This window comes from Neomonachus schauinslandi, chromosome 1 (assembly GCF_002201575.2).
Source record: "Neomonachus schauinslandi chromosome 1, ASM220157v2, whole genome shotgun sequence".
Classification (NCBI taxonomy): Eukaryota; Metazoa; Chordata; class Mammalia; order Carnivora; family Phocidae; genus Neomonachus; species Neomonachus schauinslandi.
The window spans coordinates 208,173,345-208,194,456 of record NC_058403.1 but is presented as its reverse complement, the minus strand read 5'-3'; the positions used below and the strand labels follow the sequence as shown (position 1 = coordinate 208,194,456).

The following is a 21,112-nucleotide window of genomic DNA, read 5'->3' as shown; positions in this document are numbered from 1 at the left end:
AGAAAGAAAGAAAGAAAGAAAGAAAGAAAGAAAGAAAGAAAGAAAGAAAGAAAGAAAGAAAGAAAGAAAGAAAGAAAGAGGAGGGGGGCGGAGCAAGATGGCGGAGGAGTAGGAGACCTGGATTTTGTCTCCTCTCAGGAATTCAGCTGGATAGGGATCAAACCATTCTGAACACCTACAAACTCAACAGGAGATCGAAGAAAAGAATAGCAACAACTCTCTCATCAGAAAAGCGACCACTTTCTGGAAGGTCTTTTCTAATTTCTTCAGAGTATATTTTCTGGGGACGTGGTTACTCTGCTAGCATTTTGTTCTCTTATTAATCTATTCTCCTCTGCACAAAATGACAAGACGGAAAAAATCACCTCAACAAAAAGAGCAAGAGGTAGTACCGACTGCCAGGGACCTACTCAATACGGACATTAGTACGATGTCAGATCTAGAGTTCAGAATCATCACTTTAAAGATACTAGCTGGGCTTGAAAAAAATATGGAAGTTATTAGAGAAACCCTTTCTGGAGAAGTAAAAGAGCTAAAATCTAACCAAGTAGAAATCAAAAAGGCTATTAATGAGGTGCAATAAAAAATGGGGGCGCTAACTGCTAGGATAAATGAGGCAGAAGAGAGAATCAGTAATATAGAAGACCAAATGATGGAAAATAAAGAAGCTGAGAAAAAGAGAGATAAACAACTACTGGATCACGAGGGCAGAATTCGAGAGATAAGCGATACCATAAGACGAAACAACATTAGAATAATTGGGATCCCAGAAGAAGAAGAAAGAGAGAGGGGGGCAGAAGGTATAATGGAGCAAATTATAGCAGAGAACTTCCCTAATTTGGGGAAGGAAACAGGCATCAAAATCCAGGAAGCACGGAGAACCCCCCTCAAAATCAATAAAAATAGGTCCACACCCCGACATCTAATGGTAAAACTTACGAGTCTCAGAGACAAAGAGGAAATCCTGAAAGCAGCTCGGGAGAAGAGATATGTAACCTACAATGGTAGAAACATTAGATTGGCAACAGACCTATCCACAGAGACCTGGCAGGCCAGAAAGGACTGGCAGGATATATTCAGAGCACTAAATGAGAAAAATATGCAGCCAAGAATACTGTATCCAGCTAGGCTGTCATTGAAAATTGAAGGAGAGATAAAAAGCTTCCAGGACAAACAAAAACTAAAGGAATTTGCAAACACGAAACCAGCCCTACAAGAAATCTTGAAAGGGGTCCTCTAAGCAAAGAGAGACCCTAAAAGCAACATAGACCAGAAAGGAACACAGACAATATATGGTAACAGTCACCTTACAGGCAATACAATAGCACTAAATTCCTATCTTTCAATAGTTACCCTGAATGTAAATGGGCTAAATGCCCCAATCAAAAGACACAGGCTATCAGACTGGATTAAAAAACAAGACCCATCGATATGCTGTCTGCAAGAGACTCATTTTAGAACCAAAGACACCCCCAGATTGAGAGTGAGGGGATGGAAAACCATTTACCATGCTAACGGACACCAAAAGAAAGCTGGGGTGGCAATCCTTATATCAGACAAATTAGATTTTAAACCAAAGACTGTAATAAGAGATGAGGAAGGACATTATATCCTACTTAAAGGGTCTATCCAACAAGAAGATCTAACAACTGTAAATATCTATGCCCCTAACATGGGAGCAGCCAATTATATAAGCCAATTAATAACAAAAGCAAAGAAACACAATGACAACAATACAATAATAGTGGGGGACTATAACACCCCCCTCACTGAAATGGACAGATCGTCTAAGCAAAAGATCAACAAGGAAATAAAAACTTTAAATGACACACTGGATCAAATGGACTTCACAGACATATTCAGAACATTCCATCCCAAAGCAACGGAATACACATTCTTCTCTAGTGCCCATGGAACATTCTCCAGAATAGATCACATCCTAGGTCACAAATCAGGTCTCAACCGGTACCAAAAGATTGGGATCATTCCCTGCCTATTTTCAGACCACAATGCTTTGAAACTAGAACTCAATCACAAGACGAAAGTCGGAAAGAACTCAAATACATGGAGGCTAAAGAGCATCCTACTGAAGAATGAATGGGTCAACCAGGAAATTAAAGAAGAATTTAAAAAATACATGGAAACCAATGAAAATGAAAACACAACTATTCAAAATCTTTGGGATGCAGCAAAGGCAGTCCTAAGAGGAAAGTATATAGCAATACAAGCCTTTCTCAAGAAACAAGAAAGGTCTCAAGTACACAACCTAACCCTACACCTAAAGGAGCTGGAGAAAGAACAGCAAATAAAGCCTAAACCCAGCAGGAGAAGAGAAAGAATAAAGATCAGAGCAGAAATCAATGAAATAGAAACTAAAAGAACAGTAGAACAGATCAACGAAACTAGGAGCTGGTTCTTTGAAAGAATTAACAAGATTGATAAACCCCTGGCCAGACTTATCAAAAAGAAAAGAGAAATGACCCAAATCAACAAAATCATGAATGAAAGAGGAGAGATCACAACCAACACCAAAGAAATACAAACAATTATAAGAACATATTATGAGCAACTCTATGCCAGCAAATTAGATAACCTGGAAGAAATGGATGCATTCCTAGAGATGTATCAACTACCAAAACTGAACCAGGAAGAAATAGAAAACCTGAACAGACCTAAAACCACTAAGGAAATTGAAGCAGTCATCAAAAATCTCCCAAAAAACAAAAGCCCAGGGCCAGATGGCTTCCCAGGGGAATTCTACCAAACATTTCAAGAAGAATTAATACCTATTCTTCTGAAACTGTTCCAAAAAATAGAAATGGAAGGAAAACTTCCAAACTCATTTTATGAGGCCAGCATTACCTTGATCCCCAAACCAGACAAAGACCCCATCAAAAAGGAGAATTACAGACCAATATCCCTGATGAACATGGATGCAAAAATTCTCACCAAAATACTAGCCAATAGGATCCAACAGTACATTAAAAGGATTATTCACCACGACCAAGTGGGATTTATCCCTGGGCTGTAAGGTTGGTTCAACATCCGCAAATCAATCAATGTGATACAATACATTAACAAAAGAAAGAACAAGAGCCATATGATCCTCTTAATAGATGCAGAAAAAGCTTTTGACAAAGTACAGCATTCTTTCTTGATCAAAACTCTTCAGAGTATAGGCATAGAGGGTACATACCTCAATATCATAAAAGCCATCTATGAAAAACCTAAAGCGAATATCATTCTCAATGGGGAAAAACTGAGAGCTTTCCCCCTAAGGTCAGGAACGTGGCAGGGATGTCCACTATCACCACTGCTATTCAACATAGTATTGGAAGTCCTAGCCACAGCAATCAGACAACAAAAAGAAATAAAAGGCATCCAAATCGGCAAAGAAGAAGTCAAACTCTCACTCTTTGCAGATGATATGATACTTTATGTGGAAAACCCCAAAGACTCCACCCCAAAACTGCTAGAACTCAGACAGGAATTCAGTAAAGTGGCAGGATATAAAATCAATGCACAGACATCAGTGGCATTCCTATACACCAACAACAAAACAGAAGAAAGAGAAATTAAGGAGTCGATCCCATTTACCATTGCACCCAAAACCATAAGATACCTAGGAATAAATCTAACCAAAGAGACAAAGGATCTGTACTCAGAAAACTATAAAATACTCATGAAAGAAATTGAGGAAGACACAAAGAAATGGAAAAACGTTCCATGCTCATGGATTGGAAGAACAAATATTGTGAAGATGTCAATGCTACCTAGAGCAATCTACACATTCAATGCAATCCCCATCAAAATACCATCCACTTTTTTCAAAGAAATGCAACAAATAATCCTAAAATTTGTATGGAACCAGAAAAGACCGCGCATAGCCAGAGGAATGTTGAAAAAGAAAAGCAAAGCTGGCGGCATCACAATTCCGGACTTCCAGCTCTATTACAAAGCTGTCATCAAGACAGTATGGTACTGGCACAAAAACAGACACATAGATCAATGGAACAGAATAGAGAGCCCAGAAATGGACCCTCAACTCTATGGTCAACTCATCTTTGACAAAGCAGGAAAGAATGTCCAATGGAACAAAGACAGTCTCTTCAACAAATGGTGTTGGGAAAATTGGATAGCCACATGCAGAAGAATGAAACTGGACCGTTTCCTTACACCACACACAAAAATAGACTCCAAATGGTTGAAAGACCTCAATGTGAGACAGGAGTCCATCAAAATCCTAAAGGAGAACACAGGCAGCAACCTCTTTGACCTCAGCCCAAGCAACTTCTTCCTAGAAACATCGCCAAAGGCAAGGGAAGCAAGGGCAAAAATGAACTATTGGGACTTCATCAAGATAAAAAGCTTTTGCAAAGCAAAGGAAACAGTCAACAAAACCAAAAGACAACCGACAGAATGGGAGAAGACATTTGCAAATGACATATCAGATAAAGGGCTAGTATCCAAAATCTCTAAAGAACTCATCAAACTCAACACCCAAAGAACAAAGAATCCAATCAAGAAATGGGCAGAAGACATGAACAGACATTTTTCCAAAGACGACATCCAAATGGCCAACAGACACATGAAAAAGTGCTCAATATCGCTCGGCATCAGGGAAATCCAAATCAAAACCTCAATGAGATACCACCTCACACCAGTCAGAATGGCTAAAATTAACAAGTCAGGAAACAACAGATGTTGGCGGGGATGCGGAGAAAGGGGAACCCTCCTACACTGTTGGTGGGAACGCAAGCTGGTGCAGCCACTCTGGAAAACAGTATGGAGGTTCCTCAAAAAGTTGAAAATAGAGCTACCATACGATCCAGCAACTGCACTACTGGGTATTTACCCCAAAGATACAAATGTAGGGATCCGAAGGGGTATATGGACCCTGATGTTTATAGCAGCAATGTCCACAATAGCCAAACTGTGGAAAGAGCCAAGATGTCCATCGACAGATGAATGGATAAAGAAGATGTGGTATATATACACAATGGAATATTATGCAGCCATCAAAAGGAATGAGATCTTGCCATTTGCAACGACGTGGATGGAACTGGATGGTATTATGTTGAGCAAAATAAGTCAAACAGAGAAAGACATGTATCATATGACCTCACTGATATGAGGAATTCTTAATCTCAGGAAACAAACTGAGGGTTGCTGGAGTGGGGGGTGGGGTGGGAGGGATGGGGTGACTGGGTGATAGACACTGGGGAGGGTATGTGCTCTGGTAAGCACTGTGAATTGTGCAAGACTGTTGAATCTCAGATCTGTACCTCTGAAACAAATAATGCAATATATGTTAAGAAAAAAAAAGAAGAAGGTAGCAGGAGGGGAAGAATGAAGCAGGGGAAATCGGAGGGGTAGACGAACCATGTCAGATGATGCACTCTGAAAAACAAACTGAGGGTTCTAGAGGGGAGGGGGGTAGGAGGATGGGTTAGCCTGGTGATGGGTATTGAGGAGGGCACATTCTGCATGGAGCACTGGGTGTTATGCACAAACAATGAATCATGGAACACTACATCTAAAACTAATGATGTAATGTATGGGGATTAACATAAGAATAAAAAGAAAAAAAAAGAAAGAAAGAAAGAAAGAAGGAAAGAAAAAGAAAGAAAGAAAAAGAAAGAAAGAAAGAAAGAAAGAAGGAAGGAAAGAAAGAGAAAGAAAGAAAAAGAAAGAAAGAAAGAGAAAAGTAAGTGTTGACAAAGATGTGCAGAAATTGGAATCCTCGTGCATTGTTGGTGGGAATGCTAGTGAAGCTGCTACAGAAAATAGTTTGGTGGTTCCTCAAAAAGTTAAGTATGGGATTACCATATGATCTAGCAATTCTGCTCCTAAGTATAGACCCAAAAGAACTGAAAACAGGGACTCAGATCCTTGAACACAAAATGTTCACAGCAGCATCATTCACAATAGCCAAAAGGTGGAAACAACCCAAGCCCATCATCAGATGAATGGCTAAACAAAAGGTGGCATATACATACAGTGGAATAATATTCAGCCATAAACATGAGGGAAACTCTGACAGCTGCTACAGTACAGATGAACCGTGAAAATATTATAGTAAGTGAAATAAACCAAACACAAAAGGACAAATATTGTATAGTTTCACTTACATGGGGTACCTAAAATAGGCAAATTTGTGGAAACAAAGTAGAGTAGAGGCAACCAGGGGGTGGGGGTAGGCGTTATAGGGAGTTAGTGTTCAATGGGAACAGAGTTGCTGTTTGGGATGATGAAGAAGTCCTGAGAATGGACAGTGGTGTTGGTGGCATGACATTGGGAATATAGTTAATGCCACTAAATTGTACACTTAACGGTGGTTAAAATGGTAAATTCTATGTTATGCATAAAAATTGTTTAATGCAGCAGTTGGATCAAAAGGCAGGTTATGGGGCTCTTGAATCTGGATATGGGGCAGGGTAGATGCCAGGGGTTGAGGTCTTGGGCCCTGGTGATGCTCCAGACGGGCCCTGATAGCCTCCACTTGAGAGGTTAAAACTAACAGGATTAGAACCATCTCATGGATTAGGGGGAAAAGAAAAGGAAAAAAAATCAATTCAATCCCATCCAACACAGAAGAAACATTCTTTTTTTAATAGGAGTCAAATGTCAGTTCTTATAGGAGGCTTCCTGTCACCTACTCAACCTACCCCACCCACCCCGTAACTCATGACCTTTAATAAAGAGACCATGTATAGAGCTGTGGGTACTATGATTACCTGACTCACACTAGTGAGTCAGACTTGATTTCAAAACCCCTCCATCCTCTCCCCAGCTGTTGTGATGAGCACCAGGTGATGTATGGAAATGTTGAATCCCTACATTGCACACCTGAAACTAATGTAACACTGTATGTTAACTAACTGGAATTTAAATAAAAACACATATACAAAAAGAAAATTACAGCAGACAAAGCTACAGTAATCAAGACAGTAAGATACTAGATGAGGATAGACATGTAAATCAAGGGGGTATAACCGAAAGTCTAGAAACGAATCCTCACACTTATGATGAATTGATTTTCAATGAGAGTGCCTGTACAATTTAATGGAGAAAGACATTTTCTAAGTAAATGGTACTGGATAACTGGGAAAAAAATGAAATAGCTATAACTTTCCCAAATTTCTTGAAAACATACATTTTCAGAGCTAGGAAGCTTCGAAAATCCCAAACAGTATAAGCTGAAAGAAAACCATGCTCAGATACATCATACTCAAACTTTTGAAAACCAAAGATGAAGAAGAAATCTTGAATGCATCTATAGAAAAATGACGTCATCAATCGTGGGAAAACTTGGTCTATGGCACATGTCACATATTTACAAGCTTGTAGGAGTTAGGTCTGTTACAGATTGGTTGAGTTGATCAGGGTGGAGCTATAAGGACATGGAGAGTGTGCATTCTGTCTAAAGCTTGTAAAAAGTTTGCAGTGTCTTGACCCATGAAACACAGAATGCCAGAAGGCAGAATTCAAATTACAGGACACCAGCTTGTATCCTACAACTCCAGACTCCCATGGCAACATTAAAGGTCAGGAACTCCCAGCCTGGGTCATGGCGTAAACTTGAAAAATACCCACAGACCCAGTTTTTAAAATAAATGTTAAGATTTGAAGTAAGACAGGTTTCCTGACATAAATCAAGCCCCTGTATCAGGTTCCTGGAGATTCAAGAGCCTTCATCTGGGCAAGATGAAGAGACAGAGGAAGAACCAAGTTCATGACTGAGATCCTGCATGATTTTCTGGATGTTCAAATAAAATTCACTAACGTGGACATATACAAGATGGCTACATTCATCCAATCAATAAATATAAAGTGAGTGAAGACTAGTTACTCAGCTTCAAGGTGACAAATACATAAAGACTGAATAAAGCCAATAGTAGTAAATTCCATGAGACAATACTCACGGTGGTGGATAGAGAAAACCTGTGGGCCAGGTGTGTATTCAGATGTGCTACTTCCTATAAGGTGGTCTAGGAGGGTCTTTCAAGGAAGGTGATGGTTGAGCTGAGACTTGAAAGGCAATAAGGTGCCAGGTGCAGCTGACCTCCTGGGAGAGCTAGTATAAAGGCCAGACAGAGGTTAGGACCCTACAGGAACAGACAAGTGTCTGATGTGGCCAAAGCTTAGAGAGCGAAGGAGAGAGTGAGTAGGATAGGCTGAGGCCAGGTGGTTGATGGCAACCAGACCATGAGGAGTTGAAGTTTCACAGGTCCCAGAGAGCAGACTCCTACCTGTAGAGCTGAGGATGGGGGACAGAGTTGTGGAAGATTCTGGAGAGAATGTAGAAGTCACTGGAGCTGAGAAAAAAGAACATGGGAAAAATTATTAAGTCTCATCCTGAAGGAATGTGGGACAGAAGCTGTTCATTAGAATTTGGGCTTCTGTTTGGACTCAGAGCAAGACCCTGGGTGAGTAGGGGACTCCTCTGAGTCTGTGGCTGGACACTTAGGGAGGGAGAATTGGCAGCTTCTCTCCAGAAGAATGTGCTTTGAGGAATAAGGGTTCAGTGGGCATTGAAATTTCACAGTCTTGAATACTCACTGCTGGTGGTAGGTGTCCAGTACTGATGGTTATAACCTGCAGAAAGGAGTAAAGGACTGTTATAATGGGTAAGAGTTAAGAAAGGGCTAGATGGTAGACCTAGAGATGAAATTCATTAACAAACTTGCTGAGATTTATAAATGAACAATAATGGCTACATTTTATTCAGTGCCCTTTTGTGCCTTGTCCTTTGCAAATAATGATGAACACCATCACCATTACTATTGCCAAAAGAAAAATACAATAGTAAGAGCTGTCCCTATTTATTGGGAATATACTATGCACCAGAAATAATGCTAAACAACACACAACAAGGAAATGGGGCAAATTTACAAACAAGTGTGTTCCAAACCTTATCCACATCCTCTCAATCCACAAAGATAACTTCATCCTTGCTCTCTCAGCTTCTCTCCCTTCACAAAATTTTATGATAGTATGACTTTATCTTTCTAGCTTAGTTTCTGGGGTTTTTTGTGTGTGTGTGTGATGTAGAAGTGACAAAATTGTGGCAGGTTGAGAGACTGGTCTGTGGAAGTGAACAAAATGGAGGAGAGGGAATGTACATGTGGTTTGGAATATTAGAGAAACGTTGGAAATGGGCTAGGATAATGAACATGAGAAGAGAATTGGAGGTCAGATGGATGGTATAAAAATTGGAGTCTGAAAGGAATTGGGGAAGAGAATTTTTCATGAGTGTTTCTCTGAGTCATGGTCATCTCCTTGGATGCTCTGTGAGGGGTGGGAGTAAAGACTGGACCCAGAGGAGCCCCATGATTTACTTGGGTTATTCCTGAACTCTCTCATTTGGCTATCAGGACAATCTTGCATGGTATGTATGTTTATTCCATTCTGAAAATGGGATATTAAAGCCTAGAGAGGTTTTACAGCTTGTTCAGCATCACATAAAACAGAGATCTATCACTCACCAACCCTCAAACTATTAACCACTGCTTTAAGGAAATCTCCAAGTTGATATAGGGGGAAATAACTAATCAAGGATCAGGCTAGATTGTTAGGCTAGAGGTCATTCATGCCCCTTCCTATCCTGAGATTTGAGGCTTTCTCTATCTGGATGGTCTGAGGTGTTGCCTTGTGGTTAAGAACTTGGGGTTTAGATTCAGTCCTGGGTTTGTTTGAATCTTGACTCCGTCATGCATGATGGCTGGATTATCTCGAGCAAATGACTTCCTGTCTGAACGCATGATGGCTTTCTCTGTAAAAATGACTATAAAAACTCACAGGGTTTTGGGTAAGATTAATATGAGATCATACAAATGAAGACTTTATCACAATTTCTGACACACAGGAACGTTTTGATAAGAATTAGCCACGATTACAGTTACTATTCTCAGTGTTAGCATTGCTTTTAGGGGCATTGTTGTCAACAGTGTTGTGTACGTAGTTATTATTCATGGAGTATGTGTTAAGTGTGATGTTATCTCACGAAGTCTGTGTAGCTCTGACTGGCCTGTGGGAACTTAGAACATTGGCTGTCATGATGGAGAGAATGACATGGGGTGAGGGCTGGCATGGTCACCCGCTGCCCATTCAGAAACCTTAGCCACAGAGTTCTGCATCACCCACTTCTTTCCCTAGAGTCTGCACACTCCAGTTAGGCTCCTATGGGAAACAGTGGAAATAAGGAGGAAGAAAGATGTCATCCAGGAGGTGAAAAGGGAAAGGAAATCAGCCTCCCATGGTGTGTTAAGCATTCAAAAATGAGTCCCCAAGGAAATGCTAGGTTTGCATCAGAACTATAAATCTGTATATAATAATTTCTCAAACTCAGCATTATTGACAATTTGGTCTAGGTAATTCTTCATGGTGGAGGGCTGCATTGTGTATTGTGGGATGTTTAGCAGCACCCGTGGCCTCTACCCACTAGATGTCACTAGTAACACTCCAACTATGTATGTAGCCAATATCAATATCTCCAGACATTGTCAATGTCTCCTGGGAGCAGAATCATCCTGGTTGAGAACTACTGGCATAAAGAAGCTTGGGACTGGAGACCCTAACTGCAGCACAGACACTCACCATTAACGTAGAGACTGTCTCTGTCCAGGGTGTAGGTTCCCAGCCAGGTGACACCGTGGGTCAGCTGATTCAGCTCCTGGTACAGTTCTACTCTGTTTAGCCTACGGCCCATGGGGTCAGGATGGTAGGTGCAGATGGCATCCACTCCAGTTGCTGCTCCGCCCTTCTCAGTCCTAGGGTGGTGGGACATGGGAATAGGGGCATCCTGAGATGTGGGAGAGTTATATACCTTGTTCAACTCTTGCCTTCAGCTTGCTGCCCCCGGCCCCAGCCCCAGCCTTGGTTTGATGACATTTTTCTTACTGGGTCTTGTCTAGTTCCTCATGTGCATTCTTTTCTGGGACCTTTTCATCTAGGATGAGCCAAACATGTGGAAGCATCCTGGATCTTCCCCTGTCCTTGGTACCCCCCATCCAAGCAACATCCAGGTCCAGCTCAACATCTCACTGGTTTTCCCACCTCCTGTCCCATCCTCATATCAAATTTTCCCATCCCCGTATCTACCAGCGCACTACTTAAAATAAATGACATCACATCAAGGCTCTACTTACAACTTCATGGTTCCCCACAGATCTGAGGGATATGCCACCCCTTGAAATACCTTTGCCAAAGTTTCTTCTGGCTAATGTTCATTCAGCCCAGGCATCACCTTCTCTAGACTGTCTCTACTCAATGTTCACAATGAGCTAAAAGTTCATCCTATGGGCTCCTATGGCCTCCGTGTAGTGCTTTATCATTGTATTAATTGTGTTCCTATTATGGTTTTAAGTCCATATGGCTGCTATCCTCTCTATACTGTGGATACCTTGAGGGAAGGGCCCATGACTGATTCCCTCGGTGCCCTTAGCACCTGTCACAGAGGATAGCCTGAGGTACCTCATTTCATGTCTGCCTAATGAGTCAGTCCTGCCCTTTCTGGCTAGTGAGCCATGGCTCTGCTTATCCAAGTAATTTAAGACCTTTATTTGACAGCCATCTCTTTCAGGAAGCCCTCTCTGATACACTCAGCCAGAGGGCATGCCGTCCATCTGAATTCCTGGAAGGCCCCAGTCATTTATGATTCTTCTAGTTGCTATGTTCAGGTCCTCACCTTCAGGTGAACTTGCCTGTGACAGTGCAAGCCTTCACGTTGTAAGGGAAGGAAGTCTCACCTGAGCAAGGTCAATCTGCAACCAGAGTACAGTGGACCAATACTGGTGTTCTTAAATAAGGGACCAAGCTGGGGAGGAAGGAGAGAGAGGTGAGCAGGAGGGGCTGAGGTGAGTGGGTGGGGCAAGGGCAAGGCAGGCCAGGGAAGGCATTGTCAGGCTTTTACCAGGCTCTTCAGGACCCTCTCAGTGGAGTTGAACTTCATGGAGCCTGGGCGCCTCATGTCTGGGGTGCAGAGCAGGTTGGTGATGGTGAAGTTGAGGGTGAATGGCACCAGGGCGGGACCCGCACCTGCAGCTGGAGAGAAAGAGAGAGGAGAGGCCCATCACGGTCTTAGGCCTGAGCTGTATGTTCAGGGGGAAGGGACTAGTGCTGTCTCTCTGTCCATAGTATCCAGTAGGTAAAGCCTGAGATATCCCATCTGGGATCTCCTCCCTCCTCAGCCAGCCAAGGGAGGAGAGCGGACCTCCATGTTAGCTGTGTCGTGTCACCTCAAAAGGAAACCTCAATCTTCTTATCCCAGAGTGTCCAAAGGCTGACTTGTCATTGACATTTTAGTAGGAAGAGGAGGAACCAAGACCTTTTGTGCTCAGACCCTGGGCTACAAATGCTTGAGCAGTCAAGAAATCCAAACAGTAGTAATTTCCATGAAATAAATGATCATGGAGATAGAATAGAGATTAGGCCCCATCTATGTGTGGGATATGGGGAAATGCTACTTTATAGGAGGAGGTCTGAGCAAGAGCCAGCTGACCTGAATCTGAAGGACAAAGAGAAACCAGGAACAGAGCTGAGTTCCCATTATAGTGAGAGGAAGGGCCCTGAGGATGGAAGGATGTTTGGTCCCTGGAAGAACAGAAATGAGGCTGGTATGGCCAGAGATGAGGGAGCAAGGGAGATAGTGGGACAGGCTGGGGCTGGGTAAGGCAGCAGGGTCCAGATCATGCAGGGATTCACCAACCAGAACAGGAGTTGAAGTTTCATGGGACTCAGAGGTTAGACTCCTACCTGTAGAGTTGGGGGTGGGAGGCAGAGATGCAGGGAGTCCTGGAGAGAATGTAGAAGTCAGCGGAGCTGAAGGAATGAAAGAATACAACGTGAATATAAATTGTTGGGCCCAATCATGAAGCAGTGAGAGGACAGGGCTGTTGACCGGAGTTTGTATCTCTAGTGGGTGGTCTGGAGCTGCTCTGGGGCTGAGAACCTGGGGGGTGGTGGGTACATTCCCCCCCACCCCGGGGAGGGGAGCAGGCGTAAGGAGGAAGTGTCCCAGGGATGCAGGGACATCTGGGCCCTTGTGACTTACTGCTGGTGGTGGGGATCCAGTACTGATAGTTATAACCTGCAGAGAGAACCAGAGAGGAAGAGTAATCTGATGGGAGGAGGCTAAGAAAAGGATGAGGGGTATGACTTGAAACACACAATGCAAACCTTCTCGAGTGCTTTCTCTGAGACTCATCAACTCTTTATGAGTTAACTGCCTTGTACTCTGGTGCTCACAGTCGTGTCGTCCTCATGATCATCAACCACAAAGACAATGATGATCAATACCCCTCATCTTATGGGGGTTCACTAGGTGCCTGGGACAATATCAACATCACCAAATGAGTACTAGCAACAACAATTTTATGAGAGTGTTTCCAGCTTTATTTGTGTTTTCTCCACCAATTAAATATAACTCTTTCCTTGGTCTCTGAGTTTTTCCCGCTATCCTACTCTTCAGAGACAGCATGATCTTTGACATAGTTCCTGGACTTCTGTAATGTTGAACTGAGATCATGAGGGTGAGAGATTGAGACAGGCAGACAGAGGTGGGAGTCAACCAGAGAGTATAAAGTTGGAGAGTAAGAGGGAATTGGGGAAAAGAGGGTTTGAATAAGTATGGTTCTGGATCACGGATTGGATCTTCTCTGATGCTCTGTAGGGAATGGAAGTAAAACTTAGATCTATTTTATATTTGGTGGTCTGACTGGGTTTCTTGAAATGAAACTCTTCTTTGAGACTGGACCTAGTGGAGAGAGCCCTGTGGTTTACTTAGATTATTCAGGTTTTATATCATTTGACCTTTACAATAATCTTAAATGACGTTTTTAAAAATTCCATTCTAAAAATAGACACTGAAGCCTAGAGAGGTTGCATGGCTTGCCCAGGGCCACAGGATGAGCAAAAAACCAGGACCAGGGCTTATAGAAAGACCTGTAAACCACCCAAACCTACACTGCCAGCTACAGCTTTAATTCTTAAGGACTATTGAAATATAATACAGGTTTTAATCCAGATAGAAAGACAATGTCAAAGGCAATACAGTGGAGACATAATTAATTGAGCATTGGTTTAAACTGTTGTATTAGGCGCGCCTTGATATGCCTTCCCATCCTGATAGTTGAGGCTTGTTCTAGCTGAGTTCGTCTGCAGTGTAGCCTAGTAGTTAGGAGGCCTCTTGGGGGCCTTAGAGCTAATTTAGGGTTTGAGTTCTGATGCTACCACTTATATTAGCTGTCTGATTTTGGGAAAGTAGATTTCCTTCCTTGAGCCTTGCTTGTTCCTCTGTAAAATATACATAATATGTCACAGAGTGTTGGACAGGATTTGTAAAACATAATACACACAATGTTCTGGATCACAGGCATCCCTCAATAAACATTAGCCTTTAGTATAGGTGTGACTGTGGGTTTTGTTTTTAAGGGCATTGTTGAGGAGGGATTTATTGCTAAAAAACAATGCTAACAGCTTTGTTGTTTGATTCTCAGGTGGGGTGTAGTCTGGCTGGCCCCTAGAGGATGAGCAAAAGGCCACAGGCTATCATAACAAAGAGAAAGAAGCAGATCAGTCACCACCTTGGGAACTCGTTGCCTGTTGGGGAGGAGTGAACGCCAACAGTCACTGTGGGCTTGCTTTATCCTCTTCCTTCCCTGATAGCTTCATGCTCCAGTTGGGTTTCTGTGAAAGGTCACTGCAATGAAGAAGACTATGCAGGGAGCCTTTATTTCCAGACTTTGGAAGTTGTTCTGTGAGCATTAGGTGTTGTATGAAAGTGTTGAATCACTCACTATACTGTACACCTGAGACTAACAGAACACTGTTAACCAACTGGAATTAAAACAAAAACTTAAATAAAATAAAAATAAATAATAGTAGGACTTAGAGACAAATTAACTGACCATGGAATATTCACACTGCTGATATTTGAGAGACTCCATTTGTGCAACCAGAGGAATATAGTGAAGACAAACTTATCAGCATTCACGAGGAGAGTAACAAAAAAGGTGAGGATAGCCAAAGGAAGTGACATCAGCAAACAAAACTTCACATTAATGAAATTTTCAGAGATAGTTTACCATATTGAAAGCACATAGGGTAAAATGCTAGAATCTGATCGAAACTTAGAAAGTAATAGGACAATTCACCCTGGCATAGAAAAAGGCATGGCTGTATTGTAAACAATGTGGTAAGAAGGTTCCTAAGAATTTCCTCCCCAAAACCCCTTTCATTCTCAAAGTTTCTAATATTTAAAATGACAATGTACAAAATAAATATTACTTTTACTAGGGAGAAAGAAAGAAAGGAAGGAAGGAAGGAAGGAGAAGGAGGAGGAGGAGAAGGAGGAGAAGGAGGAGAAGAAGAAGAAGAAGAAGAAGAAGGAGGAGGAGGAGGAGGAGGAGGAGGAGGAGGAGGAGGAGGAGGAGGAGAAGGAGAAGGAAGAAGAAAGAAGAAAGGAGAAGAAGAAAGGGAAGGGAGGCAGGCAGGCAGGCTGCTCTGTAGCTGATAGTTGGGTATTCTGACAGAAGAGAATTTCCCTATGGAAATTCTAGGTTGGCCCAGAACTATGAACACAGGTACTGAGAAATTGCACTGCAAGGAGACCCCATCTGGGGCTCAGGAGGAGACCCCAACAGCAATGGAGGTACTCACCATTGACACAGAGACTGTCCCTGTCCAGGGTGTAAGGGCCCAGCTGAGTGACACCATGGGTCTGCTGGCTTAGCTCCCAGTATAGCCACTCTCTGTCCAGCCTGAAGCCTGTGGGATCTGGGCGGTAGGTGCAGACCACGTCCATTCTGGTGCTTGTTCCATCCTTTTCAGCCCTGGGGAAGGAGGGACACGGGAATAGGGATGTGCAGAGACACTTGAAAGCTGACCACTCCTGACGACTCCTTCCTTCAATTGTACCCCCTGGTGTTTATGTTAGCAGTCTTCTTAGGGCTTCATCTGCTGTCTCAAACACATCTTTTTCTGTCTGATATGGGGATCCAGGCCATCCCACCTTAAGTGTTCTACAGGGCTACTCTGCACCTAATTTTCTTCTTTTGCTCCCCAATCTTTTTATTAATTGGTTCATGCTCATTGTTTCAACTACCAGCGCCCAGTACAGTCCCTATCCATTCAAGAAGGTAAGTACAGATGGCATCCCCTCCAGTAGCTGAGTCCTGCTTGGGCTGTAAGATTGGGGGTGTGGAGCTCCTAGGGAGGAAATGAGAATCCTGAGCCCAGGCAGCATGTGGAAGGGAACAGCAAAGGACTGAAGACCTTGGAGGGGGTGAGTGAGTCACCCTATGGCTGGTTGTGACATTGTGCAACACCATCATGGAGCCTGAAGGGAAGACTTTGTTTCATGTTGGTGAATCCCAAGGCTAAGGTCAACTCCATGGGAGCACCTTTGGAGCAGGTAACCAAGTTTGGAGAAAAACAGAGAAAATGAATGAAGAGGTGATAAGGGGCAATGTGGTTCAAAAATACTCTTGTCCTGAATTTCAGCTGAACCTACAGTGATTCACCCAGAGCAGGGGATTTACAGGAAGAAAGATCCCCTCCCTCCCCTGCCTGGGAATTCTTGCTATTATCCACACTATTCAAAGCATGGTTCTCAAAGTGTGGCCCAGGGACTCCTGGTAGTCATAAACTCTTACAAAGAGTCCACCAAGTAAGATTATTTTCATTATTTTAACTTTTATTCTCTTAGGAGTATACTGTGAAATGTTTTCCAGAGGCCACGACATGAAATACTGTAAAAGATTAAATGCAGAAGCAGATATCCTACTGTCTTCTCCTAAACCAGACATTAAAAATATCTGCAAAAATGTAAACAATGGCTCTCTTTTTGTTATGATTTTTTTGGGGGGGAGAGAGAGGAAATACTGCTATTGTTCATAAAAATTATATTATTTGTGTTAACATGTAATAGATTTATTACTTTTAATAAATTAATGAATACATATTTATAACATTTGTTTTAATTTCTAATTCAATAAATACGGGCAGATATAACCCTCAAGTCCAAAGGCTCATTGGAGTTCTGAGTACTTTTAAGGATGCAAGTAACATGTTGAGCCCAGTGACCTTGAACACCACTGTATCATGGTTAAAAGGAGGGACTCAAAAACTAGAAACTTTGGGTTCAAATCCCAGCTCCTCTCAAGGTACTTGACTACTCTGAGCCCAGTGTTCTCTTCTACAGTGTGGGATAATAATCATGTTGTTGTAAAGATGAAATGAATGAAAACACGTACATCACTTAGATTTTTGGGTGGCATATCATATGGTCAATATTATCTTATTGATTCCCCCCATCTCATGGGGAGATGGGGGCAGGTGTGGTGGGTGGAGCTCATTTAGGACGGTTTTGGTCTACAACACTCCAGGAACCTCTTCTCGTGAAGCCATGTGCGTAGAGGACCCACCTCTCTGGCGGGATGACTACATTGGCTGGATGCAGGACCCCAAAGAGAGGTCATAGAGTCGTGAAATGTAAGGAAAGGGTTCTGAGCCCACTGACCTCAGAGGACACCAAATGGGCATAGCAGAGGGGAGAAAATAGGCCATTTCTGTAGAGTTCAGGTCTATTTGTGAGTTTTTAAATTGCAATATATCCTGCCAGTATTCAGCATTTTGTTTGTTTTCCCCTTTGGTTCTATGTAACATCCTCTGGGAAGGTCCCTATCTCTTTTCAAGGAATATACTGCAGAATTGCAGTGTTCAGAGTTTGTCCCCAGTAGGGTAGATATGAGCTGGGGCAGGGAGAGTGTCAGGGATTCTGGGGACACAATTGGCAAAGATACTACACTGGCTAATACTATGAGATCCCATCGAGTGTTCACAATGGGCCAGGCATTGCGATTAGTGATTAATAACCCTATTAGTAAGGTACTAGTATTATCACTACTTTGTAGATAATGTGATTGAAGAACAGAGAGGTTATGTAACTTGTCCAAGATCACAGAGCTAGCAAATGGGAGAGCAAGGGTTCAAACCCAGACACTTTGGATCCATTATGATATGCTTCCTCTTGGCAAAGACCCAAGGCTGTGGTTGACTGGGATGTGGGAGACCAAGAAGGGAGAGAATTGGGGTTCTATAGGTGCTTTGGAAGAAGCCTTACCTGAGCAAGGTCAGCCTGCAGCCAGCATAGAGGGAACCAATGCTGCTGTTTTTGAACAGAGTCCCGAGCTGGGAACAAATGAGAGGGTGATGAGCTGGAGAGGCCAAGACTTTGGGGTGTGGCAGGCTTGGGACAAGATGAGCATTGTCAGGGGGCTCTCACCAGGTGCTGCAGGTTTCTCTCAGTGGCACTGAATATCTCAGAGCTCGAGTTTTCCATGTCCTCTGTGTAGTGCAGGTTGGTGATGGTGAGGTTGACAGTAAAAGGCATCAAGAAAGGAACTGCAGCTGTGGTGGTAGAAGAGTAAATGAACCCAGTCCTGAGTCAGGCCTGGGCTGAGGGTGGGAGGGAAGGCTCCAAGGACACACCTTAACTCCAGCGCCGAGCTGGGGTTTGGCCTAGACTGGCCTGCTATTCAAGACCCTCCCACATAGGGTGACCAACCATCCCAGCTTTCCCAGGACTGTGTGAGTTCCTGGGATGCAGATGTCCAGTTGGAAAAGTGAGACAGTCTTGGGAAAACTGGGATGAGTTAGTCACCCTACTCCCACTTCCCCTTGGCTCTTACCATTTCAGCGCATAGTAGCACCTGCATCTCTTCATCTTGGAGAAATGAACAGGCCCAGGGAGCACCCCACTAGCAATGATTGATGGGAGTTAGTGGATAGATACCCCAGCTCCCTTACTGCCCCCTGCAGAGAGGATGACTCCAAAGTCCATGTTCTATGCATTCTCCCAGGGTCCCCTCCAGCCTCTAGAACTGATAAATTTCTATTGTCAAGGCACCCAGTATTTGGTACTTCATTACTGTTGCCCTAACGAACTAGTATATTGCCTAACTGAGCAATTCTTTCTCTAGGCATGTACCCCAAAGAATTGGAAACAGGGACTCAAACAGATACATGTACACCCACATTCATAGTAGCATTATCCACAGTAGCCAAAAGGTGGAAACAGCCTGAGTGTCCATCAACAGATGAGCAGACAGATAAAATGTGGTCCATCCATACAATGGAATGTCAGTCATCCATAAACAGGAATGAAGTTCTGATACACACTATGACATGTAGACATTGCACTCAGTGAAATAAGACACACACACACACACACACAAATACACTATGTGATTCCACATACATGAGGTATCTAAAATAGGCAAATTGAAGACAGAAGTGGATTAGAATTACCAGGGGCTGAGGTGAGTGGGGAAGGAAAGCTAACGTCTAATGGGTACACAGATCCTGTTTGGGGTGATAAAAAGTTTTGGAGAAAGATAGGATAACATTTATACAACATTGTGAATGTAATTAATGCCACTGAATTGTACATTTAGAAGGAGGATAACATTTATACAACATTGTGAATGTAATTAATGCCACTGAATTGTACATTTAGAAGGGCTAATTTTATAGTATATATACATTTTTACCACAGTAAAAAAAGTCATTCTTACTTGTTTCTGAAGCCACACTCAGAGAGGTCAAGGTGGACATCCCAGGTGAGGTCTCAGGGACAAAGGGACTTCCTGCAGATGTATTGAAGGTGGTTGTGGTCTCTACTGTGATGGGGCCTGAACCTGTAGCAGCTAAATTAGTGGTCTCAAGAGTTGTGGTTTTCAGGACAGTTGTTGAACTCAGTCCTTCTCTGTGACTGGTTTCAGGTGGTGTTGGGGTCTCTGATGCTATCAAGGTCACAGTGTTCCCCATCACAGTCTTGGACAATTCAGGGAGTCCAACTGAGGTCACAGGTGGTGAGGGTTCTGTGCCCCAGGCAGTTAAGGTGTAAGGCTCACCAGTGGTTGCAGGGGTACTGACAGGCCCAAGATCACCAGCAGTCAAAGTTGGGATACCTGTCCTGGCATCTGATGCAGGGCTGGTGGCCAGTAAGCCTGTGGTCGCCAATAAAATGGGGGAAAGAGTTGAACTTGAAATCGTTGTGCTGATGTCTGTCCCAAGATGGGTGGAGAGTGAGGCTGTTTCTGCGGGAACACCAAATGAGATAGTTGGACCTAGATCAACTCCGCTGGTCTCAGTCGCAGGTGTGGTGAAGGATGTTATTTCTTCTGGACTGAGGAAAACAGTCTGAGTTGGAAGAGCTTCACTAATCTCCAACTCAGGTCGGATGGATGGTGAGGCTACGGTCTCTGGTGGTAAATGAGGAAAAGCAGTTGAACTAGGAAAATTTGTGCTTGTCTTTGCACTGGACTGGGTGACCAATAAGGCTGTGGTTGCTGGTTCACCAGGAGAAAGAGTTAGACTTGGAATAGTCATATTGGCATCTGTCTCAGAACTAGGGACCTGGGAGGTCACCATATCCGGTACACCAGGGGACATAGTTGGAGTTGGAACAGCTGAACTGCCTTCTGCCCCAAGACTGGTGCCTACTGAGTGTTTGGTGTCTGGTACACTTTTGGAAAAAACTGGAGGTGTTGTGGGGACAGTTGGGCTGGTCTCTGCAGAAGGGGTGACCAATGAGACTGCTATATCTGGCTTATGTGGGGAATCAGTCTGAGTTGGAATAGCTGAACTGGTTTCTGCCCCACAGCTGGTGGTCATTGAGGGTGATTCACTGGGGGAAACATTGGGGGTTGTCCAGGGAACTGTTGGGCTGGTCTCTGCAGGATGGGTGACCAAAGAGACTGGTGTATCTAGCTCCCCAGGGGAATCAGTCTGAGTTGGAACAGCTGAACGGGCTTCTGTCCCAGAATGGGTGACCCATGAAGATGTGGTCTCCAGTTGACCTGGAGAAACAGTGAGAGTTGTAAGAGTTGTACTGCTCTCTGCCCCAGAACTTGTGACCAGTGAGATTTCCACCCCTGATACAACAGGGGAGACAGTCACAGTTGGAATGACTGAAATTGTCTGTGGCCCAGAACTGGTAGCTATTGAATGTATGGTATCTGATTCACTATGGGAAAAACTGGGGGTTGCCTTGGGAATAATTGGGCTGGTCTCTGCAGGATGGGTGACCAATGAGACTGGTGTATCT

The 21,112-nt window shown here is 43.3% G+C and overlaps 1 protein-coding gene across 1 annotated transcript in view; it reads right to left on the bottom strand.

The window, feature by feature from the left end:
* Window positions 1–21,112, bottom strand: part of MUC16 (mucin 16, cell surface associated) — a 59,268-nt gene that overhangs the window by 34,157 nt on the left and 3,999 nt on the right. The window contains 11 exon segments of the mRNA XM_044913098.1: window positions 8,253–8,318; window positions 8,563–8,598; window positions 10,600–10,772; window positions 11,751–11,818; window positions 11,915–12,045; window positions 12,757–12,822; window positions 13,055–13,090; window positions 15,661–15,833; window positions 18,125–18,192; window positions 18,287–18,411; window positions 19,578–21,112. The exon segment at window positions 19,578–21,112 is cut by the window's right edge and continues 10 nt beyond it. Coding sequence (XP_044769033.1) covers window positions 8,253–8,318; window positions 8,563–8,598; window positions 10,600–10,772; window positions 11,751–11,818; window positions 11,915–12,045; window positions 12,757–12,822; window positions 13,055–13,090; window positions 15,661–15,833; window positions 18,125–18,192; window positions 18,287–18,411; window positions 19,578–21,112 — 2,477 coding nt within the window.